This window comes from Sinohyriopsis cumingii, chromosome 15, assembly GCF_028554795.1.
Source record: "Sinohyriopsis cumingii isolate HCF-2022 chromosome 15, ASM2855479v2, whole genome shotgun sequence".
NCBI lineage: Eukaryota > Metazoa > Mollusca > Bivalvia > Unionida > Unionidae > Sinohyriopsis > Sinohyriopsis cumingii.
Window position 1 is genome coordinate 121826872 of NC_142975.1, and position 25006 is coordinate 121851877.

Consider the following 25006-nt stretch of genomic DNA (forward strand, 5'->3'; position numbering starts at 1 on the left):
AGCTTGCAACATATGTGAGTTTTATTGACATCTGATTTATATTAACCCTGGCAGTGTTGTGTTGTTTTGATTAACCTTGAAACCAGTGCTGATTGGTTTCTAACTGCACCATCTGTACATGCTGAATTGTTTTAGAATACAGACTTTTTGGGCCAAATCTATATAACAGCTCAGAACTATTATTTAAAATCAAATTTCTGTGAAATTGTAAAAATTGATGCATGTATGCATGCAGATTGCAAACACTAAAAAATGTCAGTGAAATTGATGTGTTCATGGTTACCATAGCAACCAAACAGAGAAAATGGGTGGAAAAATAATTTTTATGTAAACACTTTTTGAAGCAATTACTGTTGCTTGCAAGAATAAATTTTACACATACAGGTATCTCTCTATACATGTAACAAATGTAATAACTGACACAAAATCCTTCTGTATGTTTGTTATTGATGGCAGTGGACTCTTATTTCATCACATCATGTAAATGAAACAAGGGTACATTTTTCTTTCAAAATAAAAAATACTGTTAAAAAAGTTAGGATTTCACACATGGAATTAACAACTTTTAGGTTTTTTACTAGACTCATACTACATAAACATTTCTTATTGCCAGCTTCATTACTAAATCTTATGTACATCATAACTTTCCTCTACTATCTATTAACATGCCAGCTGAATTTGATTTCTTTAATAGCTTTTATAATAATGCATTCTTTAATATATGACAGCAGATATAGTTTTTAAATAGCTTTCTTTACAACTCTAGTTGTTTTAAATTCTAATTTTTAATACATCTAATGTTCAGCTAGTTTCAGCACAACTGTCAGTGGCCTACCAAATAGACGTATTTCTTTCTTTTACATTCTAGTCTCTACATCTGAATGATTTGAATGCAATATCATCAGATATAATAATATTATCACAACCATTAGTTTGGGTATTCTTGCAACTCAGTAGAGTAGTGCACCAATTTTTGGTTAAACATGGTAATGAAACAGCTCAAAAAATGCCCTTGTGCTACCAAGTGAGCTCTTTGATCTTTGCTGCCAGGTGAGGCAAAAATAAACAACAGTATGAACACTGAGAAGGAGTTTGAAACTATGGAACGCCAGAGCTGTCTATAGATGATAACTTTTATTATATGATGTGGAAACCTCTTTATATGATGTGCTTTTGTACTTACATGATGTACAAACTTCTTTATATGCAGTGCTTTCATCCTTATATGATGTGCAAACTTCTTTATATGATGTACTTATGTCCTTGTGCAAGCTTATTTATATGTGGTGATTTTATCCTTATATCATGTAGTAAAATGGAAAAATCTTATATTCGGTAGAAACTTCATTATATTTGGTGCAAACTTCTTTATGGTGATGAGCAAAGACGGAACTTCCGCAACCGCATAAAGTGGCCCAAGGGCGATGTATTGTCTTACTACACTGATTAATTTTTGTAGTGACTACAGCGAAAATAGGCTAAAAATGGCAGGCTCGATGTCTAATGTTCTTTTGCAAAGGACGTTTTACATTGTCTTAAAAGTTAAGAGACTTTGTATCTTGGTCATTTAGTACCTAATAAACCTAAATTAATTTGTATAACAGAAAATAAGCAAAGCTAAAATAAAGGTTCCAAGTACATTTTATTAAAGCTAATAGTAATAATTGAATATCAAATTATATGGTGGTCATGCTCTAATTATAGAAGAAGGTTATTCACCAGGCATACTGTCAAGGTAAGTAGATTCACATATCTAGCTTTTTCAGCTTATGTTGTCTTATTTAGACCCCTTGCATTAGTTACTGAATTTGATTAAAAACTTATGCGAAAAGTTGTTTGCAGATTAAAATTAATGGCCACCACATAATACTTTTTCAAATTAGGTATATAGCTTCCGTGTAACTTCTTGGCATGTCAATACATTATAATTGAAAGTAAGAATTGAATCTGAATATTTTCAAATCTCATTTGTCAGGCCTCTCTCTCACAGCACGAACTACCATGCGCAATTGTTGGACCAAACAAAAATATATTCTTATTAAAAGGTAATTTTTGTGTAAAAACAATCTGACTGAAATTGTTATTTTCAAATTATGAATGTTATAATTAAGCAAAATTTAATAAAAATTGACAGCAAAATATTGTTTTGTAACTGTAAAGAATCATTGACAGGAAAATATTGAAGGTTTCTTTTATTAATTATTAAACGTAACATTATTAAGCATTATATACTAGTTGGATATATTTTCGTTGAAAAGTCTTTCAGTCTGTCATCGTAAAAGTACCTTATGAATTATATATTAAAAAATACATAGACATATATGAAAATACACCATCAGTTTCAGACTTGTCTATAAAGTACATCAATTTAAAAGTGAAGTTTTGGGCCTGTCTTTTTTTTAACTGTCTTTTGTACATCTGTTTGAATGTACCATCTTGAATGTAGATGATGTCTCTCAGACATCATGGTGGGCAAGCTTGGCTAATTCCAAATATATCATTTTATGTGACAACATTAGATGGTAAGATCTATATATACAATTTCAGAATGAGCTATTTTGGATTAGCCCGACAGTTTCAGACAACACCTTTAACAGATAAGGACTTTCTCTAACCTTTTAAGACCTAGGGATCCATCACACATTTAGTTGAACAAATTAGTTGAAAATACCACTTACGATCTTACTTATAAAAACATATTATTTTACAATTTACCAGTCCTATATTATTCATTGTATTTATTCTTGGATGATGTCTGCTTTGATTTCAAGATCATTGGAACTTTTTCTCCATAAATAAGTTAAAAATGTCTGATGCTCTTGTGAAAAATCATTGTAGTCTAACAAATTTTTGAGATGACGAACATAACATCTACAAAATATCAAAACATTTTAAAAGTATAAACCTAGTTTGATCTCAAGAGATAATCGAGCACAATGTACGTTGTTTTCTACAGCTTTAAATCATCAACAGTTCTGTTTTTGCTTCTCATTATAAAGAAGTTTCATATAATGATGAAAGTTGTTGTTGTTGTAGGGTTTAACGCCATTTTTCAGCACACGATAGGCTATACATGGCGGCCAGTATTAATGGTGGAGGAAGAACCCAGGAAATTCCCGGAAAGAACCACCGACCCTCGAGAAGCTACTGGCAAGCTTTCTCACATACCCACATTGGCCAAATCTGAGACTTGATCCCACGCAGACAGAGGTGAGATGGCAGTGATCCGTAACGGAGAGCGATTTAGACCACTCGGCCACTTGGGGCCCATAAAGATGAAAGTACTGCATGTAAAACAGTTTGCACATCATATGACAAAAGCACCGAATATAAAGAAATTTGCACGTCATATAAGGACAAAAGTACATAATGTGAAAAAGTTTGCACATCATATAAAGATGAAAGCACTGCATATAAAGAAATTTGCACATCATATAGGGACGAAAGTACATCATATAAAAATATTTTGCACATCATATAAGGACAAAGGCACTGCATCTAAAGAAGTTTGCACATCATATAAGGACAAAAGCACCGCATATAAAAAAGTTTGCACATCATGTAAGGACAAAAGCGCTGCATATAAAGAAGTTTGTACATCATATGACGAAAGCACTGCATATAAAGAAGTTTGTATATCATATAAGGACAAAAGTACATAATACATGTATGAAGAAGTTAGAACATTATATAAAGATGAAAGCACCACATATAAAGAAATTTGCACATCATAGAAGGACAAAAGCAACGCATATAATGATATTTGCGCATCATGTAAGGACAAAAGCGCCGCATATAAAGAAGTTTGTACATCATATGATGAAAGTACCACATATAAAGAAGTTTGTACATCATATAAGGACAAAAGTACATAATATGAAGAAGTTAGCACATCATATAAAGATGAAAGCACCACATATAAAGAAATTTGCACATCATAGAAGGACAAAAGCACCGCATATAACGATATTTGCACCTCATATAAGTGCAAAAGTACATCATATAAAGAGGTTTCCACATCATATAATAAAAGTTATCATCTTAAGACAGCTTTTACGTTCCATATGAAAGACAGGGGAGCTCTTGTGTCGGGTACAAATGTATGATAGTGATATTGGTTATTAGGTATTCTTTTGAGCAGAGCTGTACATTTGAGAGGCCTGAAAGACATTATTACCAAAAATTAACATAAATATTTCTCATTGATTATAAATTATAGAGCAAGAGTTGTGAGGTTTTCAATGATAATTAATAATTCCAACTTGCCAAAAATATTTGCAATGAAATTTCTCAGCAACAATCTTAACATATCATAACTTTTACGTTGTCAACCATTTTAGAAAAAAAAAAGTGATCAAGATTTTTATGTTCATTGACCTTCCTCGGAGACTAGCTCTGTTGAAATGAAATAAAATGAACTGACGAGGAAAAAAAAAGAAAAGATTTCCACTGGGTCGAAATTTCAGATATTGGGTGAAGGTCTTGATTATTATATTCCAAAGTCACCTACATTTCACATAAGAGTGGGTTAATTAAGAAGTGAATCCCTCTCTTGTCCATCTCTTTTTCAACTTGATTTTTGAGAGAGAAAGACTGAGAGCGATAGAGAAGCAGATCAAAATGAACTTTATATTGTGATAGAAATATTGTGATTTGATGATGCAATGTATCACCCAATATAAGAAAAGGCTCTGCACATGACATGCTTGTTGATAAACTTAGCTACTATATAGTTTAAGCTTGATTTAGTGGTTGTTTAAAGTTGTTACTGAGTGGGATGGTCATGTCATAGCACTTATATATCAACATGTGATAGTGTCAAAGTACTTTCATATCAATATTCCTGCAGAAAATTAATTCTCACATTTGGAAAATTCTGCATATTGCTATTTATACTTCCACACAAAGCCCTAATAAACTTTATTCTAATTTGGACTATCCCATACATATATACAGTAAGCAGTGCCAGCTGGGTATGGGGCAGCTGCAAGACCGCAACTACTTAACAAACATCATATTGTTTACATCAACATCCACTGTTGACAACATATTTTCCTGGGCAAATAAGTCTGAATATTTGTTTCACTGATTTCTGTTACAATGATGCAGAGCCATGATCTTTGAGACAATTACATATGCTATCTCCCTGCTATTATTAGCACATGATTATTGATTGGCCTAGTTTGGATATCCATGGACCTCATTGTCCTATGTCATAAAAAAATGGTATCTGCACACAGAGCTAGGTGATGTGTGACCATAAATATATGGTTCCCGCATACACAGCCAGGTGACATCATCCATAAATATATGGCTCCTGCACTACCAGGGTTAAAGAGAAAACTGCTCATTGCTTATTAATTTGTATATTTTTATATCCATAATTATTTCATGGTGTTACATTGACTCTTGATCTAATGAGTCACTAATTACCAAATCGGTTTAAGTAAACTTGAAGAGAGATAATTTGGGGTAGTACATGCATATATATATATTAAAAGAGCAAGTCAAAGCACTATTTGATAGAATGTTGAATTGCACTGTATACAGGGGAAAGGTTGATACATGTTCCCTTTACCCTCTTTTGGAAAAGTTTTTACATTTTGCTGGCACTGATTGAGTATCTTTAGTTGGTGTATTTTGATGAAGAAATATTAACGTTTTCAGGGATATGGTCCACTACTGTCTAGCTCTTCTACTAAAAGAACTCATTAGATGAAATGTCATTAATAACTGGACAAACCAGTTAGTGATCCCCAGAGATAAAGTATTTTTTTTACTAATTATTCACTTACTCCAAGTGTTACAAAGATGCTAGGAATAGCCTATACCATATAGTGTATCAGGCTACAAACGATGACCAACTCCCTCCAGCAGTGATGACCAACTATCCAACAGTGCTGAAATAGTGAGAGGACTTGGGCTTTTTTTGAACCAAAGGTTTACAAATTGCCCAGGTTTTGAGCCTTCATTGAACAAGATTGTATGTGTAACCTCTAAATATTATCAGCCTGACCTTTACACACACACCTGACAGAACAGATAAATATGAAATGGTCTTTCAAAATGTCAGAAAAAAATCTTTATTTCATGGTTAAATCATTCACAGATAAAGTCGAAATGCAATACGAATTGCAGTGTTTGCATTAAAAATGAAATAATCCAAAATGTAAAACACTTATGCAAACTTCAGATATTTTTTAAATCAAGAGGTCATTATATCAGGCAAAGCATTTATTTACTCACCCGACTACACATGCGGCAAATAAAAAAATGTAGGGGAGATTAAAAGGGAATTTTAAATGAAAATAAAGGAACACCTCAAAATTTTGTATAAAGAAGGTTGCTCCAGTTTCAGAACAAATGGTGTTCAATACAGGATAATAGAAATTATTTCATTGGATTCAGATATTTTAGTAACAACATCAAGCTCATGAATAGAAGACAATTTTGGATACACCAGTAACACTGCAGTTTGGATATGGATTGAAATAATGTCTAGAATAGAGTTATGTGTCAGCTATATCTTTTCTTTGTTGCAGTTTAATACATAATACATAATCCCCTCATGCTTGTATGCTCAGGAATAATTTAAATTTAAACAATGAAAACATGTATTTATCTAATGATATTAAGCCTCCTCGGAAATGATTAATCTTTAAATATGGCTTATTTGGCTGCGGGCATCATAACCTGAGCTTGCATTCACATAAATTGCAGCAGTAGATCATAGCTAAGGCTTGAGGCATTGAATAATAGTCTAACAAACAGTATAGACCCTGATTAGTCAGACTGACAATGTTTTATGAACTGGCACATTTTGATCTATGTTGCTCAAAGCCAAGCCCTGTTTATACATTGTAAGATACGGTTAAAGCAGGGGTCGACAACCAATGTTACATAGCGTACCAATTTTTGTCTGGATTAATTAAAAAAATTATGAGCATGTGCCACCAGTAAGAGAGTAACACTGTTAAAATCATGATTTTTGGCTGCCCTTTGTGTGCCACACAAAACCTCTTGATGTGCCACCATCTGGCATGCGTGCCATAGGTTGCTGACCCCAAGATTAAAGTATGATTAGGATACTAACATAATTTGCAGTAAGTAACAATATATACTTAAATAGGTAAGCATCGAGATATACTTAAATAGGTAAGTAACAAGATATACTTAAATAGGTAATTAACAAGATGTACTTAAATAGGTAAGTAACAAGGTATACTTAAATAGGTAAGTAACAAGATATACTCAAATAGGTAAGTAACAAGATATAATTAAATAGGTAAGTTACAAGATATACTTAAATAGGTCATAAAGTAAAATATGTGGAGACAAAATTGATTAGTTCATGTACTGAAACAGCTCGCAGTAGTCTTGAGGTTGTACAATGCAATCAATTGCCATTTTTCTTGGTCTGATTCTTACACTGGTTCCATATATATTGTTCAGCTAGAACCAGATTTTCAGTTTTAATATGAAGTGATTGAGAAATAAAGAAAAAGTTTGTGGCATAGCAAAATTGGCAGTTGATTGCCTATGTAAACCTTACTGTGGTGGTCAAATGCTGTTTAGTCATAGTAACTTAAGTATACAGGAGTTATCACTATAAGAAGAGGAAAATGGTAGCCATTTTACTTATGTTATGGTGTCTCTTGTATTTTACTCAGATATTACCATACCTTGGAAAAATGCCAGCATTGGCTGATCTTGAGCATACTCTTATAACCCATATTATTCATCAGAAACTTTTCCATTTGTTGCTTGATCACTAAATTGTTTTGGACTTGAAATTTGCCTAATGCTCCTGAAATGATGTTTCCTTCTTCCATCTGCATTATTTTACAATCTCCAATCATGATTTTCAAAATAAGCATTTCATAGTTCTGTACATTATGTTAGCATTAGTTATGGAATCTGTTTTCCAATTAATTTACCGCAGATTTAATACTACTTGAGTATATAACTAATAAAAAATCAAGTAAGCAATGATAATTTGTCAGCTATTTCACTGGAAGTCTACCATCATCCTATATAGACTATAACATGGATATTGATTTTAGGAATCAAACTCCAATCTAAACAAATTGGAGAAATTTGCTTCAGACTTTATATTCCACCAGGCAGGATAACATAATTTTCTAACACAGTTCAGCTCCAGTGCCTGGCCTGCTTTCATGTGAATTGGACTTGGCGACTCCAGAGTTAGGCTGTTGTCTGAAACAGGAAGTATGCATTTCAGTCAATGATAGTATTAATTATGCATGTGCAGCAGATGATGGGGTATAATAGGACTCTTGTCATCGACTTATTCATCCAATACTTGGCTCATTGCATGCTAATATACAAGTAATACAGTTTTTTTTTATATTGTGGCAGATTAGAATGAAGCATGGTTTTTTACCTATGTATTGACCGGGCTAAACTGCAACCTATAGAGACTGATAATTCTACAACCAGAAGTGAAAGGACAAGCTGGGGTTGATATTGTTTGCTCTATTTATGATTTTAAGCCAGTAGTATTTACCATGATCTTTTGTGTATAACGAGCTGCAAATCTGGTTCTGTGCTTTCTTCAGTTATGCATTATAAACAGATTAATGTGGGATTATAAACAGATTAACCTGGGAAACAGGTTTGAAGCTTTTAAGGAGCAGTTGGTGTAGATACTTGGAGTCTCTTAGAGGTGAGTTAAATGTCTTCAAAATTTCCTTCCATTAACCTTGAACTAGTATTCTGTGTTTACCCTCCCACCCAAAAATATCATTTTTAATGATTTTATTAAAGTGCTCAAGCTTGGTTTTTGGGGAAAATTTTGAACTAACAGGGAGGCTCAGTTTAGATTATGAATTTTTTTTAGGTTTTGCATTTGAACTAAACTTAAGTGTGTGTGTGTGTGTGTGTGTGTGTGTTTAATACCTGGTTGAATAAATGAATAAAAAGTGAATGTACAATGTGTCTTACTTGATTGTTTAAATAACTGTTTTGCCAATGTGTTTTATAAGTGTCAAAATATCCAGCAGATTTTCAATAAATCTATATAATTATGATTATTAAAGAAGATGAAGAGAAAAGTAGTTAAGTATGCTTCAGATATTTAATAAATAATTAAACAAAAGTAAAATCACAATATTATATAATATTAGTTTATTCTTTGTGTTTCATTGATGATGATGATAATTTGCATTTCAGTTTTCAAAACTTTTAATCAGTATAGCATAGCATAAATGAAATAAATGATAAACTGATACATTTTTCCTTAGAAAATTAACATAGAGAATGATGACCATAATTACATGTAGTTGTGTTCAAAGGCATCTGGAAGTCATTTTTTTACTGGTGACTTTTACCCAATGAGCAATATCACAATCCTTTATCCAGAATGTACCAACAAATATTGGGGGGCCCTGAGTGGCTGAGTGGTCTAAAGTGCTCTCCGTTATGGATCACTCTCATCTCACCTCTGTCTGCGTGGGTTGGAGTCTAGGATTCGGCCTATGTGGGTATGTGAGAAAGCATGCCAGTAGCTTCTCGTGGGTCGGTGGTTCTTCCTGGGGTTTTCCCAGGTTCTTCCTCCACCATTAATACTGGCCGCCATGCATAGCCTATCGTGTGCTGAAAAATGGCGTTAAACCCAACAACAACAACAACAACCAACAAATATTAATCTGATTCAACACTTTTCCCCAATTTTGTTGGCGTTACGCTTGCCAGATCTTCAGAAGTCTTTCATTTTGTTGGACATTTTGGAAGAGCTGAAGATGAAATACTTAACATGTCCTTGTTATGACATCTTGACAGTATTAATGTTCAAAAAGTCATGATATTACTGTTATTTAAGAACAGTTTTCTGAATCTCCATTGTATATGAAAATAGTTTTATACCGAATGCTTCTGAGATCGATGTTTTGTCCATGAAATTTTTTGGGGGATGAACATAAGACTATGATTATTCCAAGACCAGCTATTTCATCATAAGGACTTTGCAAATCCTTTTCTAAGTCATTGAATTAGTCATGTTGTAGAGCAAATATGTTAAGAAAATAAAGTTAGGTGTTATTTGTGTAGGTTGTGCAGGTAGTAGAATTGGTAAAAATGTCATCTCGCACTGGTTATATGCAGAATTTGCTGCCTTGATTTGGCCTGTAAGAGAAGGACTATATCTTCATCTCAGGCAATAAAATGATGTGAAGTAGGGCATTTGCAAATTAAGTTTTAATCCAATTCATCAAGTCATATGAGCTCGCCTACTAGCTGTAAAGTTAAAACTCTCGTGTATTTGCTGCCTGACAGGAAATATTCATTTTATGTTTGTTGAAAATGTTGCAGTGTATTCTGGCAATCGTAGGATACAAAATTATTAATTAACTTTGGCAGTAACAGAGGATTTTATTCCCACAGTAGCAACAGTGTCATTTAACTGGGGATTGGCTCATTTGGAAACAGAAATTACACTTGAGTAGTTTTGAAATTGAACTTTTAGTTGCTATTTATACTGTATGGCTAACAGCCACAAATCATAGTTTATGACTGATATAATGGATTTTGATTGTGAAAAACAGGCCAGCTGAATACTTATAAATCTTGGTACTCTACAGTATACACATTTCAGTTACTCACTATTAGAGACACTACCATGTAAACAAATTTTTCATTTGAATGGGTAATGCTAGTTGAAAGGTTAATATTAGTGGGCAAAAGACCATTGTGAGATGCCCAAATTTGTGAAAATGGATTGGATTAAAAGACTAACTGGATTATCACCTGAAGCCCATTAAGAGATCTAAGTACATGTACTGTCTGTATTATGTTTGTTTTGCTATATTGCTTACTGTGGCTTTTAATGGGGTAATATGTAATTTTGAATGTTGACAAAAATGTTTACATTTTCTTCATTGATATCTTGTACTGATACCACTTTTTCTGATGTTCTGTTACTGAATTGCTTTTTTTGTGTGCATACAAAACAATGAGGGAAAGGTTATGTATAATTACCGTAGGTTACTTTTTATCAAATCTCACTTGATTTTTACTTCCTAGAAGTTTGCCATTTTAATGTATCCATGATATTGATCAACAGTGTATTCCTGTCTTGGAAGACATTTTTCAGAGGCCAGAGATAGACAAAGTTGTAAGTGTTTTTGGATACTGGTATATATTAGCAGTGCAGATACGTGTATTACCATATGTACTCAGTAACAAGATCCTGATCTGCTGTCACATAATGAGCTGGCAAATCACTGACTGTGTTGTTTGTTATAGTGATTGCTTCTAAAGAACTGCAAAGATCCAGATCTACCCTGAGATCTTGGTTTTTATATAAAAAAATTGCTGCTTTAAAGCACAGCAACACTTGTAGCTGGGAGGTTATTTAGTGCCGAGGAAATTGGAATAAAGTACCTTGCTGAAGGACACACCAAGGTATCTGACCCAGGATGGTCCTCTGTCAGGATTTGAACCTGCATCCTTCTGGTTGTGAGTCCAGTACACTAACTACTGAACCATTATAGTTGACACCCAGAGATCTGGTGGTGCATTATGTAACAGCTAATCTGTATTGCTTTTGGTCTCAACTTATAAAATAGTATACATGGTAGCTTGACATCAGGAGACTGCAAAATTCAGTAGATATTCATTTAAGCACTAGAGGTTTTACAGTTCATAATTCTGTTATAGTAAATTTGCTATTTTTGAGTGTTTTGTACATTTATTGTAGGTTCTTGGTCTATCAGGACACAAAAAGAAGATTAGGATGAATGCAAGTGGTGCATGGTTTATTCTGTCTTGCAGACTGCACATGTTACTCTGCATCATAGCTTCAGTCCCAACCACCAATGCCAGGCTTTGCACAAGACAGGTCAGGTAAGTGTAGCTATAGGAAGAGTATTTCATCATATGCCTTGTCCTTAGGTACCCCACAATGTGATGATTGGCCAGTTGACTGTACATGGAGATTGAGTTTTGAAAATGAAATTGAGTTTTGAATAAAGGTTCTGTTTTTAGATGGGAACTTTAGAGATTAGTAAAGTTTCATGTAGCTGATTTTATTTAAAAGAAAGTTTTTTTAAGGACTAAAACTATAGGGTCATTATTATTATGTAATAATAATAATAATAATAATAATAGTAATAATAATAATAAAAAATAATGACTTTATTTAAAGAGGGTGACAGTTGCATGGAATTAACCCTTCTTGTGGCCCTCTATTATATGCATATTTACGTTCAAAGTAGATGTTTATTGTCATACACATGCACACACACAGCATTAATAATAAGCTGTATTTATATATGGACATAATAAACAGAAAATTTCAATGAACATGCTCCAACTAGGTACATGGTTATGTACAGTATAAAAGTAGTGAGATAACAAAGTGGAAGGTGTTACGAGTCTATGCTCTTAAAATAAGTAACAGAAAAGAGTGAAGACAACAAGCTTTGTAGAAGTTAACAAATAATTTATTTCCCTCAAGCACAAAGTGAAAAATGGGAAGAATGAACTTACAGTATTGCAAATGAAATCTAAAAATAATCCAAGAATTAAAGACACAAGTGCAGGCAATAAAAAGTCCTGAATAAAACTCAGTTCAAGTCCCGAAGAGATCCAAAATTGAAATTGTTGATGTGTCAACAGTCTCTTGTTGAATCACAGAAATATTATTCCAGGTTTAAATTCAGTATAAATTCTAATAATTCCAATTTTTATAAATGAAATAGATTTTCTTCAATACGATTGGCTGTAAACAGTTACATGATACTGATCTGGAACTTTTTACACATCGATAAATTCTTGGACTACTTTAGGTTTTTGTACTGTTTGCAATATAAATAAACATTGCAGACATGTCATTGTGAAATGATTGTTTCATCTTTGAATTTTTTTTTATATTCAGCAAATAAATATAAATTATACCCTTTTTATACTTTTTCAAATATTCTTTGATTGAAATGCATAGTTTACAATTGGGTGTTCATCTCCTACATAGTCGCGCAAAATGGCTGATTACGGTGATTTTTCACTGCAATTTTTTGCAGATTTTTTTTTTAACAATTAGATGACAAGGAGTTAAAAGAAATAATAGCAGCGATTGAAGCAGATGAAGATGGAATTGACTATAATGTGAAGGTTGTTACAAACACGGAAAATGAAACAGAACAAATGAGATTGATAAATTCCCTCACATAGCACCCAATGACCTCAGTCACCCTAGCCATACACAACAACAACAATAATAGCGTGAGAACTGGGTCAGTCAGTTTTGAGGCTGCTGAGGGTGTAAACCAAGATTCAAGAAATTATCTGAGGAGGAATTAAAAGCTATTGAAATACATTAATACTCAGAGCTACTAAGTGAAACACAAAATGGGTTATTGGCATTTTCAATGGTATTTTTTTTTTAAAAATTATTTTAATTTTGTTTGCTTATTTAAAAATGTGCAACATGTGTGGATGTTGGTGGTTTGGTGAATATGACCACTTAACACAAAAATAAAAACAAATATTTATGAGACCATTATTCAAAGACTGAAAAAAGTTTTTGAATGGTAAAACTACCATCTCCACCATTGTGACTTAACACCATTGAAAAATGTATATATTAATCCATAAATGTGATTGTTTTGCTAATTTAAATTACTTTGAATGTGTAGTCATTAATTCCTTCCAGCCCTCCAGCACTCAACTATGCAACCAAACAAAACATATGTCCGGTTTTGCGAGGAACTCTACATTTAACAACTGCACATTTAATTTCAGATTAGATAACTGAAAGGGTCTTGTTAAGTATTAAAGCCGATGAAAAGGTTATAAAATGTTATTCCTGTATAGGACATACTATAATAAAAAAAGAATGTTATTTTTTTTATATGAAAAGAAATGTGCTGACACCATGGGTAGTCATTGCCTACTATGTAAAGTATGAAGTTGCCGGGTCTTGACAAGTATTAATGCTTTTGAGAATGATATAAAATGTTCTTTCTGTATACAATTTATTTAACTGTTACCTTTATTTTAGTAAGGGATAGCATCATCTTGTTCATATTTTCATTGATAAAATCCATTATGATTTAAGGTTTGATTTGAAATATAATCTAATACACTAGTACATTCCATATCAGCTGTTATTATATAAGGTCATGGTCATCTGATGTAGCAGATGGAATTGACTAAAATTGAACAAGAATGTTGTAAATGAACTAAATATGTTGAAACCATCGGTAGCCATTGCCTAATATGTAAAGTATGAAGTTTCTGAATAAACTTAACTGTGACAGTAGTCAATATGTTCGTGTGATTCTGTACAGGTTATGTATTATGGGGCGATGTGAAGCGGCAAATGAAAGGAAAGTACTCACTACTTAAATTGGAATGCATTGTTGATGGAATAAGTTGATTTGACGAAGAAAGGACAAAATTGAAATTATAAGGATTAAATGATCATGGTTGGTTATTTATTGATGTGTAAATTTTACCTAATCACTCAAAAAGTTAACATAAAGTCTTTTGGACTTTATTTACTTTCTGAGTGATTAGGTAAAATTTACACATCGATAGATACCCAACCATGATCATTTAATCCTATAATGAATGTCTTTATCCAAGAATTTTGTCAGAGCACTTTTGTATTTCTAGAGAAAATAATCACTTGAATTCAGTAATTTGAAGAAAATAAAATTCAGCCCAAGCTGGTCACAACACAATACAACTTAAAGTGCTAGATGTTAAAGCAAGACGTAAAATCCTCACAGTCACAAGGTAATATATTTTTCTGCTTGAGCTCAGGTCACAATTAGCATTTTGTTAAAATAACCATTATCTAATGGAAAATAACCTTCTAGAATGATCTAATGAGCTTTGTTTATTTACAACACAGTAGCCTACAAAATTCACTTAGGAATCTCCAAAACCCTGACCCTGATCAACATATCTACTCATTCTTTGTTTACCTGAATAATAATCATGATAATAAGCACATACACATAGACAATAATGAAGCTATTATTAGTTGCTTACATAAATGAAATAATTATTAAAAAAAGACAGTCCATCAGAAATGAACTTAGTTTTGGATGAGGTCAAGTTTAGCATATAATGTTACATTATAATAACATGTAATGGAATTTAAAAAAATTAAAACTAACAAACAAACAATTAAATTAAATATACATCACAAAGGTTAGTGAATTTATACTTTAAGTTGTAATATATTTGTCAAACTGAACAGGTTCCACTTTTCATTAGTTTATTTAAATTTTAATTAAGTGCATTTATACTTTCTTTAATTTTCTTTGGGATTCTGTTAAAGATTAGTGATCCTGAATATTGAAAACTTTTCTGAAAGAGTACTTTTTTGGTTTTGTGATGGAAAGGTGATTAGCTGAAATTGATCTTAAATTGGTAGTGTTGCCTTGTTTTCTGGCATGAAATAGTTCATTAAGATATAATGGGGCCATACTGTTTGAGACTGTGGATAAGTCTAGCCTTTCTCAAAAATATTTCTTCACTTGGGATGTTTTCAGCATTATCTAAGATGAGTCTGCAAGTGGAATAATTTGTAAATAGTTTATTTGTTTCCACATATAATTATTACAGTTGTTTAGGTATGGTTGTATAGCATTTTTAATATATTAACCTATGTTTAGTTGATAGATATGGCCTTATTTCATTCAATGTAAGATTCAGATTGTTATTTTCTAATTTTGCTTTTCTTTGTTTGGCAGCAATCATTAATACTTTTGTCTTGTCAGTGTTTACTCTTTTTTTCATTCCATTTCCTATACACCAGGAATCTATTCTGAGTAAGGCTATTTGAAGGGAGACCGCTAGATTTGTTTTTAGCTGTTTGAAATTTAATTGAGTGCTATCATCAGTATATAAGTCTGAAGAGGACATACAGTTGCCTATCTTCAGTGTCAGATCATTTGTGAAATGAGAAAGAGGAGTTGGCATAGGACTGATCTCTGCGGTACTCCTCATGTAATTGGTTCATCTTTAGAAATACTGCCATTTATTTTGACAGGCTGTTTTCTCATTGTTAGATATGATGTAAACCAATCAGTCATTGAATTTTTCACATTGATAAATACTGTATTCAGTATGTTAATCAACAGGGTTAAAAGCTTTTCCAAGTTCAACTTGCATGGATCCAACTAATTTTGCTTAATCTAGTATTCCTTCTGTCATGGAGACCAAAGCTGACTCACAGGAGTGTTTTTTCTAAACCCTGATTGGTTTTTATGAATTAAGTTATAGCTTGATGGTATATTAATAGATTGTCATGAACATGTTTTTTTTCTCAAGACATTTGGACAGAGTTGGTAAGATAAATATGGGTCTGTAGTTATTAACATGTTCTTTGCCAGATTTGTGAATGGGGGTAACTTTTGCCAATATCCATGTCTGGGGAAACGCTGAGATGGATATACCTAGATTACATATGTAAGCTGTGCTGTCAGATCTGATATATGCAGCAGCCCTCAGGAAACATAGTCGTATATCATCTAGTATTGTTGCAATTTCATTTGGTATTGCAGAGACAACAAAGTTTTGTCTGGTGGAATTTTTTTTTACAACTGAATTTCATAGTTCATTGTGATTAGAGTTGACACTGGCTTCCTTAATTCTGGAGGCAATGCTGACAAAAAAATCTGTTGAACACATTTTGATATTTCAACAACCTCATCAGTAATTTGGCATTCCTGGCTGAGTTGTTTGGATTTGGGATGAACATGTGGAATGCTTATTTGCCACCCGGAGTTTGTTGAAAACTTTCCACATAGAATTCTTATTGCAGTTGTTTTCTCAAGTCGACTGATAGTAATTCTTCTTTGCTAGATCGATTATTTTTTAAATTATTTCTCCATGTTTTGTAATAAGTTAGTTGATCGACAAATTTGAAATAAACACAGGTTTTCATGGCATCCAGAATGCCAGATTCAACCATCAGGCTGGAAGTCCATTTTTACTCTCTTTGTTTTTGAAAGTATATGATTATCAACCACCTGTATAGTGGCAGGTGTATTACTGACAAGTGATTTATCTAATTACTGTGTTGTCTGTAATTTAATGATCTTTCCAAAAATTAAATTTTTACTGTAAAGGTTACAGGGTCAGAATTTACTTTTTTTCCTACTTGCCTTTGTTTGCAAATAGAAAAAAAACTACTTGCAGAACTTTCAATTTTTTAAACCTGACTTCCAGTATTCTGTAATAAAAGATTTAATAAAAAATAAATGAAGATCTGTATTTGTCATGAATTTTAGATGCGAGTTTTAATTAACAGGCTGTTGAGCCAATCAACAGAGCTGGATCTATTTCTGATGTGTTGATTAAACTTCAGAGTGGTACAAAGAAGAAATAACTCATTTTGTATTAAAGGTTCAGACTAATATGTACAACTTTGGGTTGCAGTGATCATGGATACTTCATTTGTTTTATTCAACTTAATCATCATGGAGCTCATTCCGATTTGTTTGAAGTTAAGAGCCTGATATTAAAAAAATTATATGGATTTAAAAGAAAATAAACTTTTATTGTGTCCGGATTAGTGTTACATTCATTAGTTCTGGCTTAGTACCATTACATGTCAGAGTAAGCAGGCACTTACCTTTCAGTGCTGAGTACACTAAGTATCCATTGATCAGATACATGTAACTAAAATGGCTTCCTGTCACACAGGTGTACTAATTAATCACTGTCTGATATGATACTTCAGAAGTGCTCAAACCAATAAAATTATTTCATGAGATGTGAATTGAACACAATTTTTATAGTTTTTGCGTTTATGGAAACGTTTAAAGTGCTAAAAATTGCAACCTGCATTGTGCAAAATACACTCACATTTTGTGAGTGTGCGGGTCTTAAAATTGAGCCCTGATGGTTAAAAAAAATTTCATATTAATCTTCAGCTGATTTTTATATGCAAATATTTTGTGAAATCATAATAAGGATACATATTTCTTGGTACACAAAATAAAAGATGTTATTCTGAGTTTTATGTATTCATAGTGTGCAAGGTATAAAGGTGCATCAAATTAATAAATGATGTGGTTGTACATATATCATCTTAACATATTAGAGGGTGAAAATTCTTGTATACCACTTTTACAACGATGCCCTTTATGATAATATGGTTCCTGGTACAGAGTTAAGTATGGCAGTACCTTCCATATTCCCAGACAGTGTTGGTTTTTTTGAGAATCCAAAAAGCATTTTTAGGTCCAGGGTGAGGGGAGGGAGCAGTACATGTGACCTTAAAAAAGCAATATGGTCCAATTGAGAATAAGCTAACGTTTCATTTAACCTTTAGAAAATGGTTTGAAATTGAGATATTAAAATAACTTCTCTGTTTTGTTCAAAGCATATATTTCACTTTGCAAAGAAAAAAATGATTGACTTAGTATTCTCAGATATCATAACCATACACATAAGTGGCAACAATCACAACCACACTGATATTAAATAAACAGCTGCACCAAGTTTGTGTCTTTAAAATCCATCTGATGGCAAAATAATGTCATTGTGGTTGTGATTGTTGTTAATACCTTGTCAACACAGATCAACCATGCAAACCATGCAGACAAGAGTACATTGTGCTTATTATCTTTGAAGCAATCTATTTCAGTGCTAAAATTATCCTAAAAACATACCGGTAGGTCAATTAATAGTTAGTATTTTAATGAATAATAGTAAGGAGAACTGATCTGAATGTTCAGTTTAGCATGTCGAATATGTTACATTCAGGTGGTCACTCTTTTGACCAACAATGTCTGGCTGAATTATCTAGTTTTAGGTTGGTGGAGCTGGGCATTCATCTATTGTTGGAGAGGGGATATTTATGTACATGTAACAAATCTGGGTGTTAATTTCCAACTGACGTGAAGCTTTGGTAATTTTTAGGAGGTCTTCAGGGCTGAAAAATTAGCCCTAGTCCCAGTGTAAAATAGTTAAGCAAAGCAAACTCCTGAAAAGTTTATTTTCATTTGATCCATTTTTTCTTCTTCCCAGAACAATGGACCCTTGACATATTCTCAGGCTACCAATTAAAATGGCTCAAAGATAGTAATATTCCGCTTGCCCAAGGCTAGTAAATTTCTAAGTGGACTTGTAATCATAATTTCATTAATTTGCTGGCTAGTACAGTTTCAGTTGTCACCAGTTGGCAATTGTTCTGGCAATTGTTGGATAGAATAGTGAAGATTTAGCAAGGCTTGTAAATTTCTCAATCTACTGGTCATTTTGGCTACACTACAGAGAGTTTTATGTCAAATATCTGGAATTTCTAGTTGCATTACAAAATACAGAGGGAAAAACCTCCTTGTTTGGATCCTTTTTTTTTAAACCCAAAATTCGCCTGTGGTCAGAATCCGATTTTGTGTCCAGATTTTAGACTTTTTGGTCTCAGATATAAGGCAAACCGGTATGAACTGCAAACAGACAGATGAACCTTTGCAAAAAGTAGGTTAAGATGGGTATTTGGAATAAAGAGTGGTCTTGATATGAAAATAATGTTTCTAACACAACTAGGCACTATTTTATTGGAAGATTACCTGGAAGTTGGTGTTTTCAGATGTATTCAGAAGTAGATTTCAAAATGTGTTTCCTATTTGAATTTCAAACGAAAATGACAAAAACCTCCATGGGTTAATGTGTTAAAGCTATAATGATTACCTAGGCAGTCTTTGCTGACTATATTTGGTAACTGCTTAAAAACTGCTCCCCTGCTTCCCATTAGCTGACATCAGGCATACTCTGTAAGCTGAGCAAATAAACAATTGAAAAAAAAATCTAAAAGTTTCTCCCTTGCTGCAGGATGCTGCCCAGAATTTACAGTTGTACAAGAACCTAACTATTCTATGATCTGATACAGAATAAAACTAATGCTGTGTTTACGGAAAGTTTATGCAAATTAGTATACACTAGTGATCCAGACTGTCAAACAGATTGGTGTGATTACTGCATGAAACAATGCAGAATATGATAAAAGAATTGAAGGTGGAATGTATGCCCAGAGGAAATGCAAAGGTAAGTAGGAAATATCTGTCAGCAAGTGTAACATGCAAGTTTTGCTAGATTTTAGAAAAATTAAGGTGATGTTGCAGTTCTTACCAGTTATATTCAGTGCAGAAGGTTTTTCCTAATGCAATTGAATGGTAATGGTTTGGTTAATTTATTATAGTTAACCTTTAAGGAATTTTCTAAGGATTTCAGCCCATGTGTATTACAATACAGCTCCCTTTTTAACCAGCACTTGTGTAACTTGTGAACCCACTTGTGTTCTGTGCATCTTTCTGTGAACAGATTTGCAGACAAACTAACATTAAACAAAGTCCCATCATGTTTGAGAACCATTACTGGCACAACTTTTGAAATTCTACACTATCTTTTTTTTATCACAGGAGTTGAAGTGGGGCGGTATAAAATAGAAAAACTTGAAAATAAGAGCATGTACTGGTACATGTTTGTAGTGTCAAAAGGGCTGCTTTGTCTCTGACTGGGGAAGCAATGAGTTCATTTGTGAAATCAAAAGAATAATAAAGCATGTGGTTGTAAAAACTCTTCTCAATCAGTGGATAAGTTGGCTTTATTTTAACACATGTTGAAAACTTAATGCTTTTTTAATTTGATGACAGAACCTAATAAGTGATAAATTATATTTGATCTGTTTTGTGATATAGGCAAGGTGCTACACGGTAGAGCATAGCCAAATAGCTTGTTAAAAACCCATGTATACAACTTGTTACTTATTTGCCCATAGTGATTCAGCTTGTGGTTTGTAACTGTTTACAGTACAGGCAATGTGCTGCAGGGTGGAGGTTCAGCCAGATTTCTTGTTAAAATGCATGGACTACAACTTTGAAATAATTTTCCTATGTTGGATGTGGGGCAATATGCTTTTTAAAAACAAAACCATTGCTTGAACCAAAAGAAAACGCAGCTATTGCAAGTTTTCATAAAAACCCATTTTTGACTTGACTTTTTTAATTTTGTTTTTTCTTGATCTGGATGTAGTGTTCCAGGATTTGTATAACCGTCATGTTCTGAATTGCTCAATATTATAAATATATGGACTGTTATGTCCTGAATTGCTCATTATTATAAACAACATGGAGTTAAACTTGGTCGTTTGACATGGGATATTGACAAAAAAGTTTATCCAGTCATTGAAACTAGTGGTCTTGAGGAATTATCTAGTTGCAAACATGCTGATGAATTAAGCTCCATCAGTTGCCAATTTTAATTCAAGCTAGCATGTTTTACTTCATTTGTGCTTGCTTACAATAGAGACTTTATTTATGGAAGGGTGGCCACTGCTTCTTTGATTTGGATGATACACACTTAAGACTTCATAATGCAATTATTATTTAGACATTCAATGTGTTATCAAGATTAAAGCACCAAAGCTGTAATTAAAGTTGTTAACTCCATATTTGGCTGTATGTTTGTGAATACCCCCCCCCATCTTCTTAGACAGCCGGTGTAATTATTCCAGAACCATACAAAATATAATGATCACGACATTGTGTTGATGTTTTGAGTTTAAATTAATCTTAAAATTGTTTTAAAAATACATAAATATGCCAAATTTTTCAAAACTTGTGGTTGCAATTTGTACAAGATGCTTCTGTTGTTGAAGTTGTATGGATGGTACAAGTATAAAACTTCACTTCCATGTTAAAGGTCCTTATTTGAATTACGTGATCATCAAGTTAATATCCTTTCATAATTCTTCTTAGAAGATATTTTTGGCCAAGATAGTTTAACTGTAGTAATTGTTTGTAAATGTAATTTCAAGTAGTACTAATGTGATTTAAAGAGAATTTTGGTTGGATGTTTTTGCTGCCCTACACCTTGTGCATTATGACAGTACTTTTTCATAATAGCAGTCATCAAGTAAGTGGTCATTAGTTGTGGATTTGACTAACAGAAGTCAAAGATGATTCACTGTATTGTATTTGTATTGTAACCCTCAAAAGTTATTGTGGGGGAGAGGGTGTGTTTAAAGATCCGTTATTTAGTATTAATTTGTTATTAAAATGACAATCGTATGATTATGTAAAACGTCTTAGACTATGATGAAAGCATTAGGAATTACTATCAATACTGGGTCTTTAACAGAATTTTTGGATTAGGAGTACAGGACTTGCAACTTCCAGAATATTTTGAATCTTTGGCCTCTTTCTGAGAATCTGAACCTGATCTTGACTACTGGTAACTAACCCTAACCCTTCAGACAAATCAGATAATACGTTTTGGACACGTCTGATGGGGTCTTGCATAAAATACAGTAGGGGCCAGATTTTGATTTAAATCTATGCATCACCTGTCAAATTTTTGGAGCTCTTCTTCTGCACAAGTATATATAGTTCTTAGAGTTCATGAATATCTTGCAAGGATAAATGGCATCATGACAATGATGTCCCATCTTGTATATATAATCACAAGGTCTCATCTTGCAATCGTATCATATATCCCAAGGCCTCTCACATTACAATCACACCATTTTGTATGTGTTCTCTCCCAAGGCCTCTCAAATTACTATGACACCATTTTGTATGTTTTCTCACAGGGCCTCTCACATTACAATCATGCATTTTGCATGTGTTCTGTCTCAAGGCCTCTCACATTACAATGACACCATTTTGTATGTATTCTCTCCCAAGGCCTCTCACATTATGACACCATTTTGTATGTGTTCTCTCACAAGGTGTTTTCACAAGGCATCTCACATTACAGTTGCACCATTTTGCACATTTTCTCACAAGGTGTATCAAATTACATTCACACTATCATGCACGTGTTCTCACAAGGACTTTCACATTACAATCACACAATATTGCATGTGTTCTCATAAGGCCTTTCACTTTACAATCACACCTTTTTGCATGTGTTCTCACAAGGTTTCTCATTAGTCACACAATTGTGCACGTGTTCTGAGAAGGTTTCTGATATGACAATCAAACCATATGTATATGCTCTGACAGAGCCTTTCACATTATATTTACAGCATCTTGTTTTCACAAGGTTTCTCACATTAAAGTTACGGTATGCCATCTTGCACATGCTCTCACAAGGCCATTCACTTTGCAGTCTCACACTGTTGCATGTGTTCTCACAAGGCTTTTCACTTTACACTCATGCCTTTTTGTATGTGTTCTCACAAGGTGCCTCACATTGCATTCACACCATCTTGCATATATTTTTACAAGGACTTTCATATTATAATTACACCATCTTGACTGTTTCTCATAGGGACTTACACATGACAATTAACACCATTTTGACTGTTTCTCATAGGTGCTTGCACATTACAATTACACCATTTTGACTGTTTCTCATAGGGACTTGCACATTACAATTACACCATCTTACAGGACTCTCATATTATAGTTACACTATCTTGGATTACACCATCTTGCATATGTTTTCACAAGGACTCTGTACAATTGCACCCTCTTGCACATGTTCTTACAAGGACTTGCACACTATAACCATGTTCCCTGTGTTCCCATGAGGACTCACACATTACAGTTACACCATCTTGCTTCTCTTTTCACAGGGACTGGCACACTACAATTGTATGATTTTGCATGTGTTCTGGCAAGGCCTGTCACATTACAATTACACCATACTATCTTTAGAATGGTCAGCTTGCCAGTCCAACAAGTCATCAGCCAGTTCATATAGGTAAGACTTAAGTCACTGGCTGCATGTTTATTAACACTGTTCAAATAGGCTGGTGTTACATTTCTTTTGCAAATACAAATGATCAAAAGGATAATGTAACGAGGAACTTGAGTTATTGGACACACAACATGAGCATTGGATTTCCTCTGAAAATGTCAAACATTTTGGACACAAAATCATGTCTTCTTACAGTCCAGAGCATTTTATCTCTGTTTTAATTTGTTGGACTGGCAATTGCTGCTCCCATTTTGTTGTTGGTATGACATACTTTTTATGAAACTTGATATTGTACTGGTGGTTCTCAGCCTTTTAAATTATGAGGACCCCTTCTTAGTTTTTGCTGTCCCCACATAATAATAATAATAATAATAATAATGAGGACTTTGTATAGCTCCTACTCTTTAGAAGCTCTAAGCGCTTTACAACATTAAACACCTATAAGATAAGAAAATAATAATATTATTACAAAAACAAACAACATGAAATTAGAAAAACATTAAAAAATAAAAAACATGCTGAGAATATTTCAGGTAGGAAACATTATTGGGTCTTTAAGTTTGTTCTTGCAGTCGAAATAAGTACGTTTTGAGAGCCCTCTTGAATGTGATCACTGTGTCTTTTTGTCTAAGTTCAATGGGCAATTCATTCCACGTTGCTGGGCCCTGGTATGCAAAAGAACGCTGTCCATATGACTTTGTTTTCATACTTGGAATAATGAATATACGATTGTCAGAAGAGGAGCGTAAGTATCTTGCTGGTGTGTACACATGGGTGAGGTCAGATAGGTATGTTGGACTAGAGTCCGATAGTGAAATGTAGCACAGAGAACAAATTTTTTGTTTGATTCTGGATTGAATGGATAGCCAGTGTAGGGTACAGAGCAGCGGGGAGCTATGTGTGCTCTGATCGTGGTACTCTAAGTATGATCCGAGCAGCTGTGTTTTGAACTTTGGAAGTTTCTGGAGTAGATATTGAGATGAACCAGACAGAATTGAGTTACAATAGTCTAGTCTTGAAAGTACTAATGAACACACAGTTGTTTTATTGGCATCAACTGAAAGATATTTGTGAATTGAGCTGATGCGTCTCAGCTCAAGATATGCAGCCTTGCATATGTTCATGACATGTTGGTGCAATGTGAGAGTACTGTCCAGAGTAACACCTAGGTTTCGTACTGATTGTCTGAATTTAATGTTGGCGTTGTCTTTTCACAGGGACTGGCACACTACAATTCTAGCTCACATACTAATAAGTGTACTTTTATGCTTCCTTGGAATAATCCTGTGGGTCCACAGGCCACAGGTTGGGAACCACTGTA

The 25006-nt window shown here is 33.4% G+C and overlaps 1 protein-coding gene across 2 annotated transcripts in view; it reads left to right on the forward strand.

Annotated features, from left to right (window-relative positions):
• Positions 1-25006, forward strand: part of LOC149782629 (uncharacterized) — a 122283-nt gene that overhangs the window by 18507 nt on the left and 78770 nt on the right. The window contains exons 1-2 of one of the 2 annotated variants that reach the window (XM_089934113.1): positions 8386-8686; positions 11717-11862. In XM_089934113.1, coding sequence (XP_089790239.1) covers positions 11753-11862 — 110 coding nt within the window. In that variant the 5' untranslated portion in view covers positions 8386-8686; positions 11717-11752. Of the gene's footprint in view, positions 1-8385; positions 8687-11716; positions 11863-25006 lie in introns of those variants that run through there. The other variant, XM_089934112.1, reaches the window with a different exon arrangement.